Source organism: Anomaloglossus baeobatrachus, chromosome 1, assembly GCF_048569485.1.
Source record: "Anomaloglossus baeobatrachus isolate aAnoBae1 chromosome 1, aAnoBae1.hap1, whole genome shotgun sequence".
NCBI classification, from domain to species: domain Eukaryota; kingdom Metazoa; phylum Chordata; class Amphibia; order Anura; family Aromobatidae; genus Anomaloglossus; species Anomaloglossus baeobatrachus.
Window position 1 is genome coordinate 820,185,181 of NC_134353.1, and position 20,469 is coordinate 820,205,649.

Below are 20,469 nucleotides of genomic sequence, written 5' to 3' on the forward strand. Positions count from 1 at the left end.
TTTCTTATAGTTCCGACATGGGAGACCCAGCACCCTCCCTGTTGCCTGTTGGCAGCTTTCTTGTTCCGTGTGTTTTCACCAGCTGTTGTTGTAGACAGAAGTTCCGGTTATTCCGAGTTTTACTCTATCTCTACTTATGGGTGGATGTCCTCCTTCAGCTTGGGCACTAAACTGGTTGGATTTGTCATCCGGGGAGTGTATATGCTCGGAGGGAGGAGCTACACTTTTAGTGTAGTACTTTGTGTGTCCTCCGGAGGCAGAAGCTATACACCCATGGTTTGGGTCTCCCATGTCGGAACTATAAGAAAAAGAATTTACGGTAAGTAAACAAAATTCTCTTTTTTGGGAATTGCTTTAAAATACATCTTCAGTTCAATTATTTGGAGGCATGCTTCAGCTTTTGATTAAACAAAAAACATTTTTGACATTCAACAGCATCATCTCAGCCAAAATAAAGTGGAGATACGATAGTTAAGGACTTATTCACACATGAGTATTTGGTCAGTGTTTTTCATCAGTGTTTGTGTGCCAAAACCAGGAGTGAAATTTACAGAGAAAAACTTTTTGAAAGGTTTAAACCTCTTTGGAAGACAGTCCTGGTTTTGGAATACAAATACTGATTGAAATACTGATCAAAAGTACTGATGTGTGAATAAATCCTAAAAGGTATTACTTAAGGGTCCAGAGCAACGTCTGAATGGTAAGGCGCTTATCCCAACCCTCCCGTTTAAGACTAAAGTCCCACATAAAAATCAGAATAATGTCAGCAAACCCAAGTTTAATGTGTATGGGAGTCCTGGACAATTTATTATCTGGGGGGAAATATCGATACAATGTGTCCAATTTAAGACTGCCAATCGTACAGTCTCCAGGTGAAATGCTGCAGAAATGTCTGCTCACTCATAGAGGATACAAGAACACAGAACCAGTGTTCTTGTGTATGGAGGAGGTGGCCGAGGTAGCTGTCAACTAATTGGCCTAACCATCGTTCTGCCAACCTCTATTTGATAAATATGTATGTTTTAGCTCCCAACAAGTTTGTAAGTCACAATTTCTGAAAACTACAAGTGAAGCATGCATTTACTCTAGATTTACTGCAAATTGATTTGCAGGATCCAGTATTGAACATGTCACCAATTTTCTAATTAAATGTATTTATAAAGGTGCTATTGACATTCATTTCTCACCAGATGTCTGTAACAACCCATGCAATACACACAGGCAAATAAATCAAACCATAGATGTCCATAAATTAAGTGTTGTGTAATAATGAGAAATGACACAGGGAAAAAGTATTGAACACGTGAAAAAAGAGAGATGCAAAAAGCCATGGAGAAAGCCATAACACCAGCTGAAATCTATCAGTAATTAGAGCAATCCTGACATTTATTGAAAAATAATATCAGCTGGTTGAACTGAGGGTAATGAGACACCTTTATATAGGCCAAGGTGCCACACAAGAAACATCTCATGCTGGGTAAAACCAGTGAGCTGTATCATTACCTTCATAATCCTGTTATTGCAAACCATACGGATGGCATTGGTTACAGAAGAATTTCTAGACTACTGAAGTACCAGTGAGCACTGTCAGGGCCATAAATTGGAAGTGGAAAGAACATAATTTCACCATATATTGGCCCCGACCAGGTGCTCCCTGCAAAGATTTCAATCACTGGAGTGTAAAGAATTATCAGAAGAGTTATCCAAGAACCACCACCTGTGGAGAGCTACAGAAAGACCTGAAATCAGCAGGTGTAATTGTTTCAAAGAAAACAATAAGTAATGCACTCCACCTCCATTGCTTGTATGCATGCTCACCACACAAAACTCCATTGCTGAGCGAAAAACATGTTGAAGCACATTTAAAATTCGCTCAACAACATTTAGACAAGCCTGTAAAATACTGGGAACATACAGTCTGGTCAGATGAGACCAAAATTGAACTCTTTGGATAATATGATGCCTAGCATGTCTGGAGGTTGTATATCACCCTAAAAACACCATACCAACAGTGAAGTGTGAAGCCATGGTGTGGGGCTGTTTTTCAGCATAAGGCACTGGCAAACTTCACAACATTGAAGGAAGGATGAATGGACAAATGTACCTATGCATTCTTGATGAATACCTGCTGCCATCACCAGGATGATGAAGATGAAACAAGGGTGGACATTTCAGCAAGAAAATGATCCTGAACTCATTTGGTTTCAGAAAAAGAAAATAAAACTGCTAGAATGGCCCAGCCAATCACCTGACCTGAATCCAATAGAAAATTTATGGCAGGAACTAAAGAGGAGAGCTCTTAGAAGGAGCCTATGGGACTTGCAGGATTTGAAGAGTGTGTGTGTGTGGAAGAATGAACCAAAATCACACCTGAGCAATCCATGTGACTAGTTTCTCCATACAGGTGGCATCTTGAAGCTGTCATCACTAACAAAGGCTTGTGTATTAAATACATTTCAGTAATTGTGTTCAATACTTTTTCCCTGTGTTTTTCTCATTATTACACATCACTAAATTTATGGAAATTTATGGTTTGATTTCTATTTGGATTGAATGAGTTGTTAACCCTCAGTAAGCCCACATACACATTAGACTGTTGGCAGAGCCCTTTAATATTGGTAGGTTCTGCCAATGTTAGTCCAATGTGTATGCAGGGCATCAGATAGCATTGCACAATCCACTAATGTTTAGTTGCCTGTCAAATAACCCTTTTTCGTACTGGGCTATCCCAGTGCTGTGTTATCTATGTTAGGATAAACTTAACTACCTCTGTAGATAATATACACTAAAGCTTAACAATTTGTACAACGACCAACATAATTTTACCTATAGTTTACTTTCAATGAAGCTTCTAGCAGAGAAGGCAGAATGGTTTATTACCACCTCTGCGTTACTCATTGCCATATATATGGAGCTCAGTGAGCATCGATTGGCGTTGCCCGGTACCATGCATGATCCAGAATGGAGAATTCTTAGCAGACCTTCTGTAGATTAGCTCTGTTATACAAGAACCAAGGTCATAGTTTCTGCTGTAACGTTGTCCGATATGTCATTGCCAGTAACAGAAAAAATGAGTAATGTGAAAGCTCATTCTAAATTTACAATATCCTTTACATGAGGACCGAAGAATGGAGTAAGCCATGATCTTCTTATGATGACCACCACAATAAGACGGTTTCTGCAATATTGTTTTATATGTTATTTAATGCATTAGGATTATAACACATTGGATACAGAAGTGCACATAGCTCTAAGTCTAGCTGCCTGTGTATCTTCACCCATATACTGATTTGTATAGCTGTTACTTGTTCTCTTTCTCATCATTTAGACTGAGGGAGCAAAGGGATATGCTCACTGGGTCTGTATGACCCTTCTTGATAAAAGCAACCGGAACACAGAGCTGTACCGCTATAACATTGTGCAGATGAATGCCATCACTACGGCTCATGTAGCACTGAGCAAATACACAGGTAACGTATCTCAAAAATCTCACTTCGGTTCTTTTTATTGTGTTTCACCGGTATTTTATTTTGACCCTCCAAGAGATAAAATATATAGAAATTATTTGATTATAACATTGACGTGTATCAGAAGCGTTTCCTTACATAACACATTGTTTCCTATACTTAGGGCGAATACAAAGTGATTCAACCGCATTTGGGATGCTGGGATATTTAAATGAACATCTAAAATTAAAGAGACAAGCAAAGGAGGCTTATGAGAGGTAACGTGTACAATAACAATATCTTTATATATATATTACTAAAGTTACTTTTTTTTTTTTTTAGCAATACCGTATTTTTTGTTTTATAAAACGCATTGGATTATAAGACGCACCCCACATTTAGCGATAAAAAAATGGTGTCCGTCTTATACTCCGGTAGTCTCTTACCGGAGGGGCCCCAGCGGTGGTGGAGCAGGATCACAGGAGGCAAGGGTGGTGCTGGAATAGGGCGATGCTGCAGGCGCTGCGGTTTGGGCTGTGCTGGTTGCAGGTGTTGTGCTGGCTGTGTGGAGCAGGGTGGTGCGGCGGGTGTCACAGATGCTCTGTCGGCGGTTTGGGCTTAAAAAAAAAATGGCGCCCGGAGTCGCCATGTGCACAGATTGAGCTTTCGGCTCAATGACAAGCCAGGATCTCATCTGAGCCTGCGCCATTTTCCTTAAGTCTGCTGCTGGGAGATCAATGGGCCGGAGGCGGCGCATGCGCAGATGAGCTCTTGAGCTGAGGGCTCCGTGTGCACACACTCCAACTCCGGTTGCCATTATTTGAAGCCCACTCCGCCGACAGAGCATCTCACCCGCCGCACCGCCCTGCTCCACACAGCCCCCACGGCAACCAGCACAGCCCCCACCGCAACCAGCACTGCCTCACTGCAGTCAGCACAGCCCCACCGCAGCCAGCACAGCGACCATTCTTCACCTACTGGTGAGCTGCATTCCCATTATAAGACTCACCACTCATTTTCCTCCCAAAAGTTTGGGAGGAAAAGTGCATGATATAAGCCCAAAAATACGGTATATGAATGAACTGTCTCAACTTACAAATACACAGCCAAAAAAAATAATCTATATTGCAGTGGCCTACAGTTAAAGTATGGTATCTAGTTTTTGTGAAACTTATAGTTGATATTGAAGGCATGCTGGGATCATGCACAAGAGCAGGGCAGGGTGCATGTCCTTCTTTCTTTATCATTCCTTTGGGAGACCCAGACCTTGGGTGTTTAGCTTCTGCCTCCGGAGGACACACAAAGTACTACACCTAAAAGTGTAGCTCCTCCCTCTGAGCTTATACACCCCCTGGTGAGCCAGTCCCAGCCAGTTTATCGCTTTGTGTTCAGGAGGCATACATCCACACATGCATTCTCATATGATTTCTTTATCGTTCCTATGGGAGACCCAGACATTGGGTGTATAGCTTCTGCCTCCGGAGGACACACAAAGTACTACACTAAAAAGTGTAGCTCCTCCCTCTGAGCATATACACCCCCTGGATAACCAGATCTAGCCAGTTCATTGCTTTGTGTTCAGGAGGCATACATCCACACATGCATTCTCATCTGATTTTTCATTTTTGGAAAGTTTTTGAAGAAAAGCGGGTCCAAGCCTGGACTCCCGGCATGTCCCTTCTCACCCCACTGTGTCGGCGGTGCTGTTAAGGTTGATTTACAAGGCTGGAGCCTTACATGCCGCGCTCCTTCACCATCCCTCGGGCTCTGGCTTGAAGTGGGAGCCAGCACGGTTCTCCTTGCTTTGCAGGAGACCGGTCTCCATCCGCAGCCCTTCAGGATCCTGCTGGACGGAGCACTCATCCCCAGGGACTTGGAACCCTGCGTCTCAGCAAGCTAAGTACCTGAGACGTTTATATTCGGGGGGTCCCGGTACTTTATTATGGTGGGAGAGTGTGCAGTGTAACTTTTCTGACATTTCCGGCCGGTTCTCTGGCTGTCGCCTGAGAACCGCGCCGATGGTGCCTACTCGCCGGCCGCATCGCTTAAATTTAGGCCCCGGCTTCGCCGGAGGCCTACTTGCGAGGGCAGTGAAATCGAAAGTCAATCATGCAGAGGGACAGTGCGGCTCCGCCCAGCGGCCGTTTGGCACAGGGGAGGGACACTCCTCTCTGAGTACATGTCCCCTCCCCTGTAAATCTCCTTGGCCCTCCAGATCCCGCTCTCAGAGCAGGTCCCGCCCCCTCTCCTCGCTCCGGCGCCATTTTCTCAGCGTTTTTCTCTGGATCAGCGCTGGCTGCAGCATCCCTGCTAAGCTGCTTGGGGGTCCGGGCTGTGGGATCTGGAGGGCACACAAACGGTCTGGTAAGCCACAACCTCCGGTTGTGGACCTTCTTATATACTCTCTGGGGGTCATTCTGGCTCAGAGCCCCCACTTCAGCAGCATGTCTCACACGAGGAGCAAGGCTGTACCCAATATGCACTGCATGTAAGCTCGTGCTGCCTGAACCGAGCACATATCCACATTGTGATGCCTGCTCTAACCTGACAATGCCTCAGCCTGGAATCGCACCCACAGTGGTCCCTCCGGCTGCTCCGGCTCCGGTGGCTGAACCCCCGGCTTGGGTAGAATCCTTCTCTAGGTCAATCTCCCAGTCTTTTGCCGACTCCATGGGACAGCTGTCCCGGACTTTGCTGAACATGCATCAGCCCCCTTCTCAGGGCGCCTCTGCTGCTAGGGCTCTCTCAGCAGAGCTCACAGAGGATTCTTCATCTGGTCCCAGACCCCGTCCTCCTAAAAGGAGACGCAGGGTCCCCTCTCCTTCCTCGTCCCGCGGCTCTGATTCACGAGCTGACTCGCAATGTGCCCCATTGATCTGTCCGAAAGTGACGCAGATGTTAGTGATTTGATTGCGTCCATTAATTCTGTACTGGACCTCAATCCGCCAGTATCAGAGAAGCAACCCTCTCTGGCAGAAAAGCACCAGTTTACCTTGCCTAAGAGGACAAGGAGTGTGTTCTTTAACCACTCCAGTTTTCAGGCCACTGTGACCAAGCCTAGGGCCTGTCCTGACAAACGCTTCCCAAAGCGTGGTTCTGATGACCGTTTTCCCTTTCTACCTGAGGTGGTCAAGGAGTGGGCTCATTCACCAAAGGTAGACCCTCCGGTGTCTAGACTCTCAGCCCGGACCGTTGTATCAGTGCCTGATGGCACCTCTCTTAAGGATTCCACTGACCGCCAGGTTGACCTTCTGGCCAAATCTGTATATGAGGCGGCTGGGGCCTCGTTCTCCCCATCTCTTGCAGCAGTGTGGGCTCTCAAGGCCATCTCTGCTTCTCTAGAGGAGATGCATTCCCTCACCAGGGAATCTATGCCCGAAATGGTTGCCTTAACTTCCCAAGCTTCAGCTTTTTCATCCTATGCCATGTCTGCCATGCTGGAGGCTTCTCACCGCACTGCGGTGGCTTCGGCTAATTCCCTCGCTATCCGCAGGATCTTGTGGCTTCGAGAGTGGAAGGCAGATGCTTCTTCAAAGAAGTACCTTGCTGGACTCCCTTTTGCTGGATCCAGGCTATTCGGTGAACAACTGGATGAAATTATTAAGGAAGCTACTGGCGGGAAGAGTACTTCCATGCCACAAACTAAAACCAGGAAACCTGCCCAGGGTAGGAACCAGTCGAGGTTTCGTTCCTTTCGTTCCTCCAACTGGTCATCCTCTAAGCCCTCGGCCTCGTCCACTAACTCAGCCAAGGACCAAAAACCCAACTGGCGCACAAAGGCGCGTCCACAAAAGACCGCAGGAGCTGCTGCCACTAAGGCAGCCTCTTCTTGACTATCTGGCCGCGCCAGCAACGTCCTTAGTCGGTGGCAGGCTCTCCCACTTTGGCGACGTGTGGTTTCAACACGTCTCCGATCAGTGGGTGCGGGATATCATCTCCCACGGCTACAGGATAGAATTCTCTTCCAGCCCGACAAACAGATTTTTTCTGTCAACTCCCCCCTGCTTCAAGGCCGCCGCCTTCTCTCAGACCGTGGCATCCTTGCAGGCCAACAGAGTAATTGTACCGGTTCCCGCCCGGGAACGGTTCAGAGGTTTCTACTCAAATCTCTTCCTAGTCCCCAAAAAGGACGGTTCCTTCCGGCCCATCCTGGATCTCAAGCTTCTCAACAAGCATGTTCAGGTGCGGCATTTTCGCATGGAGTCTCTGCGATCAGTCATTGCCTCAATGACCCAAGGGGATTTCCTGGCATCCATCGACATCAGAGATGCCTATCTGCATGTGCCAATTGCAGTTTCACACCAGCGTTGGCTACGTTTTGCAATCGGAGAGGAACATTTCCAATTCGTGGCTCTCCCCTTCGGGTTAGCCACGGCCCCTCGAGTATTCACCAAGGTCATGGCAGCAGTGGTTGCGGTTCTGCACCTCCAGGGGTTGGCAGTGATTCCTTACCTGGACGACCTTCTAGTCAAGGCTTCATCCAGCGCAGACTGTCAGCGGAGTGTCTCGCTCACTCTCGCCACTCTAACCCAATTCGGGTGGCTTGTCAATCTGCCCAAATCCACTCTGACTCCGACCCAGAGGCTCACGTACCTAGGGATGCAGTTCGAGACTCTGCCGGCACTTGTGAAGGTGCCCTTAGTCAAACAGCAGTCCCTCCATCTGGCGGTGCGCTCTCTGCTGAGGCCCCGCCGTCATTCCATCAGGCACCTGATGCAGGTGCTGGGTCAGATGGTGGCGTCAATGGAGGCTGTTCCCTTTGCCCAGTTCCATCTGCGCCCCCTGCAGCTGGACATTCTCCGCTGTTGGGACAAGCGGCCTTCCTCCTTGCACAGGCTAGTGGCTCTGTCGCCACAGACCAGGGGCTCACTTCAGTGGTGGCTTCGGCCCCTCTCTCTGTCTCAGGGACGCTCCTTCCTGGCCCCGTCCTGGGTGATTCTCACCACGGATGCCAGTCTATCCGGCTGGGGAGCGGTATGTCTCCACCACAGAGCACAGGGCACTTGGACTCCGTACGAGTCAGCCCTTTCAATCAATGTGCTGGAAACCAGAGCCGTGCTTCTAGCTCTCCTAGCATTTCACCACCTACTGGCGGGCAGGCACATTCGAGTCCAGTCAGACAACGCGACAGCGGTTGCCTACATCAATCATCAAGGCGGGACACGCAGCCGCCTGGCAATGATGGAGGTACAACGCATTCTTCAATGGGCGGAAGACTCCAGGTCCACCATATCCGCAGTCCACATCCCAGGCGTGGACAACTGGGAGGCAGATTATCTCAGCCGTCAAAGCGTGGACGGTGGCGAGTGGTTCCTGCACCCGGCAGTATTTCAGTCGATCTGCCGCAAATGGGGCACTTCGGACATGGACCTAATGGCATCCCGTCACAACAACAAAGTTCCTATTTACGTGGCTCGCTCCCACGATCCTCAGGCCTTCGCCGCGGACGCTCTGGTTCAGGACTGGTCCCAGTTTTGTCTGTCCTACGTGTTTCCCCCTCTAGCTCTCTTGCCCAGAGTCCTGCGCAAGATCAGAATGGAGGGCCGTCGGGTCATCCTCATTGCACCGGACTGGCCCAGGCGAGCTTGGTACCCAGACCTGCTCCATCTGTCCGTAGAGGTGCCGTGGCATCTTCCGGACCGTCCAGACCTTCTCTCACAAGGTCCGTTTTTCCGCCAGAATTCTGCGGCTCTCAGATTGACGGCGTGGCTCTTGAGTCCTGGATCTTGAGGGCTTCTGGTATTCCTCCTGAAGTCATCTCCACTATGACTCTGGCTCGGAAGTCTTCCTCGGCCAAAATCTATCACAGGACCTGGAGAATTTTCCTGTCCTGGTGTCGCTCTTCCGGCCATGCTCCTTGGCCTTTTTCCTTGCCGACCCTTCTGTCCTTTCTACAGTCCGGTCTGCAGCTAGGACTATCCCTCAATTCCCTCAAGGGACAAGTCTCGGCTCTGTCAGTGCTGTTCCAGCGGCGTATCGCCCGGCTGGCTCAGGTGCGCACCTTCATGCAGGGCGCGTCTCACATCATTCCGCCTTACCGGCGGCCCTTGGATCCCTGGGACCTCAATCTGGTCCTCACGGCCTTGCAGAAACCCCCCTTTGAGCCTCTTAGGGAGGTTTCTTTGTCTCGTCTTTCACAGAAAGTGGTCTTTCTAGTGGCCATAACTTCCCTCAGGAGAGTCTCTGATTTGGCTGCGCTCTCTTCGGAGTCACCTTTTTTGGTTTTACATCAAGACAAGGTGGTTCTCCGTCCGACTCCGGATTTTCTCCCTAAGGTGGTTTCTCCTTTCCACCTTAACCAGGATATTTCCCTGCCTTCCTTTTGTCCGGCTCCTGTTCATTGCTTTGAAAAAGCGTTGCATACTCTGGATCTGGTGCGGGCGCTCCGGATCTATGTGTCTCGCACCGCTGTTCTTAGGCGGTGCACCTCTCTTTTTGTGCTAACCACAGGTCGGCGTAAGGGCCTCTCGGCTTCTAAGCTGACCTTAGCTCGTTGGATTAGGTCGGCCATATCCGATGCCTACCAGTGTACTCAGGTGCCTCCCCCGCCGGGGATCAAGGCACACTCGACCAGAGCTGTCGGTGCCTCTTGGGCTTTCAGGCACCAGGCTACGGCTCAGCAGGTCTGTCAGGCTGCCACTTGGACTAGCCTGCATACCTTTTCAAAGCACTACCAAGTGCATGCTCATGCTTCGGCAGGTGCGAGCTTGGGCAGACGCATCCTTCAGGCGGCTGTCGCCCGTTTGTGAAGTTAGGCTCCGCCTACTTCTCAGTTTTCTGTTTATTCCCACCCATGGACTGCTTTGAGACGTCCCAATGTCTGGGTCTCCCATAGGAACGATAAAGAAAAAGAGAATTTTGTTTACTTACCGTAAATTCTTTTTCTTATAGTTCCGTATTGGGAGACCCAGCACCCTCCCTGTTGCCTGTTGGCAGTTTCTTGTTCCGCGTGTTATCACCGGCTGTTGTTGTAGACAGAGGCTCCGGTTGTTCCTGTTCTTGCTCTGTCTTTACTTGTGGGTGGCTATTCTCCTTCAGCTTTTGCACTAAACTGGCTAGATCTGGTTATCCAGGGGGTGTATATGCTCAGAGGGAGGAGCTACACTTTTTAGTGTAGTACTTTGTGTGTCCTCCGGAGGCAGAAGCTATACACCCAATGTCTGGGTCTCCCAATACGGAACTATAAGAAAAAGAATTTACGGTAAGTAAACAAAATTCTCTTTTTTTTGCTTTTTGGAAAGAGATTGAAGAAGTGCGGGTCCACGTCTGGACTCCCGGCATGTCCCTTCTCACCCCACTGTGTCGGTAGTGTTGTAAGGTTGATTTCCAAGGCTGGAGCCTTACATGCCGTGCTCCTTCACCATCCCTCCTGGGCTCTGGATTGAAGTGGGAGCCAGCGCGGTCTCCATGCCTGGCAGGAGACCGGTCTCCGTCCACAGCCCTTTAGGACTCTGCTGGACTGGAGCACTCATCCCCAGGGACCTGGCCCTGCGTCTCAGCAGCTAAGTACCTGAGACGTTCATATGTTGGGGGTCCCTGTCCTTTATTGTATGGGGAGAGTGTGTTTGCTGTATTTGTTTTGGCATTTCCGGCGGGTTCTCTGGCTTTTGCCCGAGAACCGCGCCGATGGTGCCTGCGCGTCGGCCTCGCTGCTCAAGTTTAGGCCCCGGCTTCGCCGGAGGCCTAGTTTCTGTTACCAGCCCTCGCATGTCACTCATGCAGAGGAACAGGCACGGCTCCTCCCGGCGGCCGTCCTGCACAGGGGAGGGACACTCCCCACTGCTTGTGCGTGACTCCTCCCCTGCAGGTCTCTATGGCCCTCCAGATCACGCTTTCCTACAGGGACGCCCCCGTCCCGCCCCCTCTCTTCGCTCCGGCGGCCATTTTCTTGGACAGGGTTCACTCTGCGTTGGGCCATCCTGCACTCTGCATCCCTGCTGAGGTGCTGTGCATTGGGGGTCCGGGCTTCGGGATCTGGAGGGCACACAACACCGCTTCCAGCGGTCTTGTAAGCCTCAGCCGGTCTCTGGTTGTGGACCTCTGTATATACTCCCTGGGGTTCATTCTCTTTGTAGAAGCTGTCCCCACTCCAGCAGCATGTCTCACACGAGGAGCAAGGCTCCAAAGCTTTATACTGTATGCGCTGCATGTAAGCTCCTGTTGCCTGAACCGAGCACCTATCCACATTGTGATGTCTGCTCTAACTTGGAGGTTCCACATCCTGGAGCCTCACCCCCAGTGGGCTCTCAGGCTGCTTCTGCACCTGTGGCTGAACCCCCGGCCTGGGTAGAGTCCTTCTCTAGGTCTATCTCCCAGTCATTTTCTGAGTCCATGGGACTTCTGTCCAGGACTTTGATGAATATGCATCAGCCCCCTTCACAGGGTGCCTCTAATGCTCTTACTAAGGGTCCTTTAGGATCCCTATCATCTGACCTCCGTCCACCGGAGCTCACAGAGGATTCATCGTCAGGGCACAGACCCCGTCCTCTTAAGAGAAGCCGCAGGGTTTCCTCTCCCTCCTCATCCCGCGGCTCTGATTCAAGAGCTGACTCGCAAGATGAGGAGGAGGATGCCTTTACAGGGGGCTCGGAGGCTAACTCCATGTGCCCCATTGATCTTTCCGAGGGTGACTCAGAACTTAGTGGCTTGATTGCTTCCATTAATTCTGTACTGGATCTCAATCCGCCAGTATCAGAGGAGCAACCCTCTCTGGCAGAAAAGCACCAGTTTACCTCGCCTAAGAGAGTAAAGAGTGTGTTCTTTAACCACTCCAGTTTTCAGACCGCTGTGACCAAACCCAGGGCCTGTCCTGACAAACGCTTCCCAAAGCGTGGTTCTGATGACCGTTTTCCCTTTCCACCTGAGGTGGTCAAGGAGTGGGCTCACTCCCCAAAGGTAGACCCTCCGGTGTCTAGGCTCTCAGCCCGGACCGTTGTGTCGGTGGCTGATGGCACTTCCCTTAGGGATTCCACTGACCGTCAGATTGACCTTCTGGCCAAATCCGTGTATGAAGCGGCGGGGGCCGCGTTTTCCCCAACTTTTGCAGCAGTGTGGGCTCTCAAAGCCATCTCTGCTTCTCTAGAGGAGATGCATTCCCTCACCAGGGAATCTATGCCCGAGATGGTTGCCTTAACTTCTCAAGCTTCAGCTTTTTCATCTTATGCCATGTCTGCCATGCTAGAGGCTTCTCACCGCACTGCGGTGGCTTCGGCTAATTCCCTCGTTATCCGCAGGATCTTGTGGCTTCGAGAGTGGAAGGCAGATGCTTCTTCAAAGAAGTACCTTGCTGGGCTCCCTTTTGCTGGTTCCCGGCTGTTCGGTGAACAGCTGGATGAAATTATTAAAGAAGCTACTGGCGGGAAGAGTACTTCCATGCCACAAACCAAGACCAGGAAACCTGTCCAGGGTAGGAATCAGTCGAGGTTTCGCTCCTTTCGTTCCTCCAACTGGTCGTCCTCTAAGCCCTCCGCCTTGTCCGCTAACTCAGCTAAGGACCATAAATCCAATTGGCGCCCAAAAGCGCGTCCACAGAAGACCGCAGGAGGTCCTGCCACTAAGGCAGCCTCCTCGTGCTTCTCTGCCCGCTCCAGCAACGTCCTTAGTCGGTGGCAGGCTCTCCGACTTTGGCGACGCTTGGTTTCAACAAGTCTCCGATCAGTGGGTGAGAGATATCATCTCTCACGGCTACAGGATAGAATTCTCTTCCAGCTCGCCAAACAGATTTTTTTCTCTCAACTCCCCCCTGCTCCAAGGCCGCCGCCTTCTCACAGGCCGTGGCAGCCTTGCAGGCCAACGGAGTAATTGTACCAGTTCCCACCCGGGAACGGTTCAGAGGTTTTTACTCAAACCTCTTCCTAGTTCCCAAAAAGGACGGTACCTTCCGGCCCATCCTGGATCTCAAGCTTCTCAACAAGCATGTTCGGGTGCGGCACTTTCGCATGGAGTCCCTGCGATCCTGGCGTCCATCGACATCAGAGATGCCTATCTACATGTGCCAATTGCAGTTTCACACCAGCGTTGGCTACGCTTTGCAATAGGAGAAGATCATTTCCAATTCGTGGCTCCCCTTCGGGTTAGCCACGGCCCCTCGGGTATTCACCAAGGTCATGGCAGCAGTGATTGCGGTTCTGCACTTCCAGTGGTTGGCAGTGCTCCCTTACCTGGACGACCTTCTAGTCAAGGCTCCATCCAGCGCAGACTGTCAGCGGAGTGTCTCGCTCACTCTCGCCACTCTAGCCCAATTTGGGTGGCTTGTCAATCTTCCCAAATCCACTCTGACTCCGACCCAGAGTCTCACGTACCTAGGGATGCAGTTCGAGACTTTGCTGGCACTTGTGAAGTTGCCCTTAAACAAACAGCTGTCACTCCAGTTGGCGGTGCGCTCTCTCCTGAGGCCCCGCCGTTATACCCTCAGGGTCGTCGAGTCATCCTCATTGCACCGGACTGGCCCAGGCGAGCTTGGTATCCGGACCTGCTCCAACTGTCCGTAGAGATGCCGTGGCATCTCCCGGACCGTCCAGATCTACTCTCGCAAGGTCCGTTTTTCCGCCCGAATTCTGCGGCCCTCAAATTGACGGCGTGGCTCTTGAGTCCTGGATTTTGACGGCTTCTGGTATCCCCCCTGAAGTCATCTCCACTATGACTCGGGCCCGCAAGTCTTCCTCCGCTAAGATCTATCACAGGACTTGGAAAATTTTCCTGTCCTGGTGTCGCTTTACCGGCCATCCTCCTTGGCCATTCTCCTTGCCGACTCTTCTGTCTTTTCTACAGTCCAGTCTGCAGCTAGGACTGTCCCTCAACTCTCTCAAGGGACAAGTTTCGGCTCTGTCAGTTCTGTTCCAGTGGCGTCTCGCTCGGCTGGCTCAGGTCCGCACCTTCATGCAGGGCGCGTCTCACATCATTCCGCCTTACCGGCGGCCCTTGGACCCCTGGGACCTTTAACTTGGTTCTCACAGTCTTGCAGAAACCCCCCTTTGAGCCTCTTAGGGAGGTTTCTTTGTATCGTCTTTCACAGAAAGTGGCCTTTCTGGTCGCTATAACTTCTCTCAGGAGAGTCTCTGATTTGGCTGCGCTCTCCTCGGAGTCACCTTTTTTAGTCTTTCATCAAGACAAGGTGGTTCTCCGTCCGACTCCGGACTTTCTTCCTATGGTGGTCTCTCCCTTCCACCTTAACCAGGACATTACCTTACCTTCCTTCTGTCCGTCCCCTGTTCATCGCTTTGAAAAAGCTCTACATACTCTAGATCTGGTGCGTGCTCTCCGGATCTATGTGTCTCGCACCGCTGCGCTTAGGCGGTGCACCTCTCTTTTTGTGCTAACCACAGGTCGGCGCAAGGGCCTCCCTGCTTCTAAGCCGACCTTAGCCAGTTGGATTAGGTCGACCATTTCGGACGCCTACCAGAGAACGCAGGCACCTCCCCCGCCGGGGATCAAAGCACACTCGACCAGAGCTGTCGGTGCCTCTTGGGCTTTTAGGCACCAGGCTACGGCTCAACAAGTCTGTCAGGCTGCCACTTGGGCTAGCCTGCATACCTTCTCGAAGCACTACCAAGTGCATGCTCATGCTTCAGCAGATGCGAGCTTGGGCAGACGCATCCTTCAGGCGGCGGTCGCCCATTTGTGAAGTTAGGTTCTGCCTACTTCTTAGTTTTTCTGTTTATTTCCCACCTAGGGACTGCTTTGGAACGTCCCAAGGTCTGGGTCTCCCAAAGGAACGATGAAGAAAAAGAGAATTTTGTTTACTTACCGTAAATTCTTTTTCTTATAGTTCCGTCTTGGGAGACCCAGCACCCTCCCTGTTGCCTGTTGGCAATTTCCTTGTTCGGCGTGTTTTCACCGGCTGTTGTCGTGGACAGAGTTGTTCCGGCTCTTGCTCTGTTTTACTTGTGGGTGGCTATTCTCCTTCAGCTTTTGCACTAAACTGGCTGGGACTGGCTCACCAGGGGGTGTATAAGCTCAGAGGGAGGAGCTACACTTTTAGGTGTAGTACTTTGTGTGTCCTCCGGAGGCAGAAGCTAAACACCCAAGGTCTGGGTCTCCCAAGACGGAACTATAAGAAAAAGAATTTACAGTAAGTAAACAAAATTCTCTTTTTTAGTCGTGCCCATAACAGTTATGGCCACAGTTACTTATTGCTCTCTCCAGCCATGACTTCTTCAAATAAGACTTCTGCTCTTGGTGATATACACTCTAGTTTGTATATTGGCTGTCTAGAGCTAATGAGACTCAAACGTAAGATTCATCACTGAGCCAATAAATTAATAGGTTTGAGGAGACTATTATCAAGTTTTTCATTTTCCTGTTTCTAAATTAAAAATGACACTGGAAGGTGGACTGATGTCAAGATTTAATGGTCCTAGCTTTCATCCTCCAGCAAATAACAAGCTACTATTTGGCGTCAACTGCTATAAAGCATTAAATTGTTTATATTCTTGAGCCATCACAATATTTCACCACCGCACCAGCCCTGCTCTTTAGTGCTTTTCCGAGTGCCATGCATCCTTTTGGCTTTTAATATTAAGACCTTTGGATCTTAGACTTTTACAACGTTTTGTTCTTGAATGTCTAAATAACTATGTTAATGTTAATGAACAACAAGTAAGAAAATGTGTGAATATGATGATGATACTAAAATGGAGTCAAATATATTATTCTTTAGTATATGTGGTAGTTTACATTCGCCTCGGCTCACAGCTAGAGGTGGGCGGACTCACAGAAAACCGGGACCAGCGGGTCCCTGCAAAATTTAAAAAAAAAACCCGGATCCAGTCTGGAATCTGGTACCCATATAAGTCAGAATCCGGAGATTAAAAATGCTGGTAGAAGGGATAGGGGGGTTGGAGCGTGCACGGTGTACTTACCGAACCTCCATCATGGTGGCAAGCTGCTTCCAGGTCACGCTTTCCCTTCCGAAGCGGACAATTAACCCTCATTGAATGTTCACTAATTTCCCCGCCCACCGGCGCATGTAATTGGTTGCAGTTAGATGCGCCCCCACCCTGAGTGGCAGCATGTTAGCTGACTGCAACCAATCACAGGCGCCAGAATGGCCGGTGGGTGGGGAAAGCAGTGTAACTGTCTGCGGGTGAGTATCGTGGTATAAAAATAAATTAATAAATAAAACAATCGGCACAGGGGTCCCCGTATTCTGATACCAGCACAGATAAAGCCCATGGCTGCAGCCCCTAGCTGTCAGGGTTTATCATGGCTATGTATCAAAATAAAGCTGGAGTCACACACTTGCGCGAGTCTCGCATCGCATCACCTGGCAGCCGCACACTCTCCTGACAGGAGCGTGCATCTGCATGTATTTCTATGCAGCTACACGTTCGTGTCTGGAGAGTGTGCGGCTGCCAGGTGATGTGATGCCAAGACTCGTGCGAGTCATACGGTTCTTGTTAGCGCACCGTAAGGCCAGAGTCACACTTGCGCGAGTCTCGCATCACATCACCTGGCACGGCCTGATGCTCTTCAGACATGAGCATGGAGCTGCATAGAACGACATGCAGCGGACCCTCTCCTGTCAGGAGAGTGTGCGACCGTGATGGGTGAAGCGATGCAAGACTCGTGTTAGTCTCTCGCAAGTGTGACTCCGGCCTAAGAGGGACCGCATGCGGCTTTTTTTTTTTTTTGTTTGTTTAAATAAATAACAAAAAAAAACAAGGTGCGGTCCCCCCAATTTTGATACCCAGCCAAGATAAAGCTGACAGCTGGATCTGTATTCTGAAGCTGGGGAGGTCCAGCCTAAAGATATCTGCCTCCAGCTGCCCGGAATTGTGGCATCTATTAGATGTGACAATCCCAGAGTTTTACCGGCTCTTCCCGTTGCCCTGGTGTGGTGACAATCTGGGTAATGAGGAGGTTAATAACAGCGCACAGCTGCCACTAAGTCCTGGAATAGTGATGGTACAGGCGTCTGTGAGACGCCACGCATCAACAACCTGTAAGTGAAAGTAAATTAACAGACTAATAAAATCTTTTATTTGGAATAAAATACAAAAAAAACCCCTCTTTTACCACTTTATTAACCCCAACACCCTGCAGTTCCGACGTAATCCACACGAGGTCCCACGATGATTCAGCTCTGCTACATCTGAATATCACAGTGAGCGGCCATATGGCATGGCATGGCTGCCCGCTGTGAGTGCAGAATGAATGAGCCGTGATGAGCAGTGACTGGCTGCAGGGAGACGCGTCACACAGGCTGGGGGCGCGTCTGACTGCAACCAATCACAGATGCCAGGCCGGCCGGTGGGCGGGGAAAGCCGTGCATGTGAATTGAGTGGCACAGGGAGCAGCGCGGAAGCAATATACAGCCAGCCGGAGCCTCTGTAAGTATGAATTCTTATTTATATCCAGATCAAACAGCTGGAATCCTGGGCCTGTGTCCGGCACCCGGGCAACTTTGAAACCGCGCAGATCTAGACTTTTACAGTCTGGGTCCAACCAGCCCTCCTCACAGCAGGATTGCTGTACGTCCAGCAAGTCTAAAATAAAAAAGTTCTTTGTCCTTCTTCTGTATATAAAAATTGACACATCTGTGATTGTTTTTTTTGTTTTTTTTAATACTGGAAAATCTTATACAGATTATGACTGTTATCATTTCACAGGGCACAGTGAATGTTGCACATTTCAGAATTATGTGCTGTAGACGTATATCACTTCAAATCCTAATATTATATTGAGGTTTTCCAATGCATCAGTAAACATTTGTTGTCTGTGATTTTTTTCATAAACTATCTGGAAAAAGCAAGTTTGCAATCCTGGTTTAAAGGTGTATTAGAGTCTCAACTAGGAGTTTCCTAATGTAATTTATTGGGTTTTTTGTGGGAAAAATAACACTATTTTACTTGTAAAAAATAAGTCTGTGGGGTCTGTCAGGCAAAAATGGCAACAATCATGTGAACAGACCCATAGAAGAGTCCTACTATCTGTATTTCTAGTTTATTCTATCTTCCTGTGATGCAATGTTTGCTGTACATGTAAGATGTTTACATGTGACATTTTCATCTTTTTCCATTTTATTTTATTTTAGCGCATTGTCCATTCTTCGAGATTCAGAAGACAAGGATGATTATAATTCTGCACTTCGACATTATGGACGCTCACTTTGGTAATCTGTCCTTGTGATCCTTGTTTTAAAAGTACAATAACAGATATACTGCAGAGCACTCAGTCCGGTCCTAATAATGTGATATGATGATAAGTAAACATAATGGCTACAGAATATATTACAGATTTAGTATATTGGCTTCCATAAGTGTTGTAGAAGTGTTACACAGAATCTGATCTCTATGCTTTCAAATGGCATATGACATGTAATGGTATCTATAGTGTCTTTAAAAGTATTCATACTCTGTTCATTCATACTTTTATATATTTTTTTACATTAGATGCACAAATTTAAATGTATTTTATTGGGATTTTTGTGATATACCAACATTATTTAGCTATTATTTGTTAAGCGTAAAGTAAATGATACATGATTTTCCAAATATTTTAATAATATAAATCTGAAAACTTCAATTACTGCTGCAAGACTTTTGAGGAATGTCTTTACCAGTTCTGCACATCTTGAGGCTTAAAATTGTGCCCATTCTTTTTCTCAAAATAGAAATTGGATGGAGGTGTCTGTGAACAGTAATCTTCATGTCTTGCCACAGATTCTCAATGGGATTTAGGTCTGGACTGTGATTGGGCCATACAGACACATGAATAGGCTTTGATCTAAACCATGCATTGTAGCTCTTTCAATATGTTTAGGGTCGTTGTCCTGCTGGAAGGTGAACCTACGTCAGTCTCTAGTCTTTTGCAGCCTCTAATAGGTTTTCCTGCAGAATTGTTCTATATTTAGCTCCATCCATCTTCACATCAACTCTTCTAGGTTCCTTGTCCACGCTGAAGAAAAGCATCCCCACTGAGCAAGATGATGCCAACATGTTTGACATTGGGGATCATGTTTTCACGGTGATGTGCAGTGTTAGTTTTTAGCCACACGTAGCATTTTGCATTTACTCCAAAAATGTCTTCTTTGGTCTCATCTGACCAGAGCATCTTCTACCGCATGCAGTGTTACATTCAAGGATTTTTGCCACCTGAAAATAGGACTTCTTATGACTTGCATTCAAAAATGGCTTTTTTGTTGTCAATTAGTTGTCCTGTGGACAGATTCTCCCACCTGAGCTGTGGATCTCTGCAGCTCCTCCAGAGTGACCATGGGCCTCTTGGCTGCTTCTCTAATTAGTGCTCTCCTTGCTTGCAAAGTCACTTTAGGTGGACAGCCACATCTTGGTAGGTTTGCATTTGTGCCATACCCCTACAGGTGGACTCAATTTACTAATTTTATTTATGGGTATTGCCATGGCTTGATTTGATGATTCGATCCGGTGACCTCTTGCTCTGTGGTCCCTGTCTGCTTAGCTATGATCCTTTTTTCGTGGTCCTAATACTGATGGTTCCTATTGCCTTTATTTTTATTTTCAGGGCTTGATTCTCCTCAGGTGTTTTCCATTGTCCCTTTTTGGTTTGTCCTATTACAGTCTGGATTTGGATATATACAGTTGAAATCAGAAGATTACATACACTATCTAAAAAGACACATCTGCATGTTTTTCTCATTTGACATGAAATCAGAAAAAACCTTTCCCGTTTTAGGTCAATTAGGAACCAACACTATTTATATTTGCCAAATGCCAGAATAATGAGAGAGAGAATGTTTTAAGGCATTTTTATTACTTTCTGTAAAGTACATACACTAAGAGCACCATGCCATTAAACAATATAGAACAGCCCATATGATGATGTCATGTCTTTGGAGCTTCTGATTTGTTTTTTGGCAATATCTGAGTTAATTAAAGACACACCTGTGAATGTATTCTAAAGTATGTATTTCACACCTGAAACACACTGCGTCTTTGTTCTTTGTGTAGCATCATGGGAAAGTCAAAAGAAATCAACCAAGATTTCAGGAAGAAAATTCTGTACTTGCACAAGTCTAGTTCATCCTTGCGTGCAATTTCCAGAT

At 48.4% G+C, this 20,469-nt stretch overlaps 1 protein-coding gene across 2 annotated transcripts in view; it reads left to right on the top strand.

Moving 5' to 3' along the window:
* SKIC3 (SKI3 subunit of superkiller complex) overlaps window positions 1-20,469 on the top strand; it is a 269,270-nt gene that overhangs the window by 172,181 nt on the left and 76,620 nt on the right. For both annotated transcript variants that reach the window (XM_075325084.1, XM_075325085.1), the window contains exons 26-28: window positions 3,329-3,470; window positions 3,631-3,724; window positions 18,481-18,558. In XM_075325084.1, the coding sequence (XP_075181199.1) occupies window positions 3,329-3,470; window positions 3,631-3,724; window positions 18,481-18,558 (314 nt within the window). The remainder of the gene's footprint in view (window positions 1-3,328; window positions 3,471-3,630; window positions 3,725-18,480; window positions 18,559-20,469) is intronic.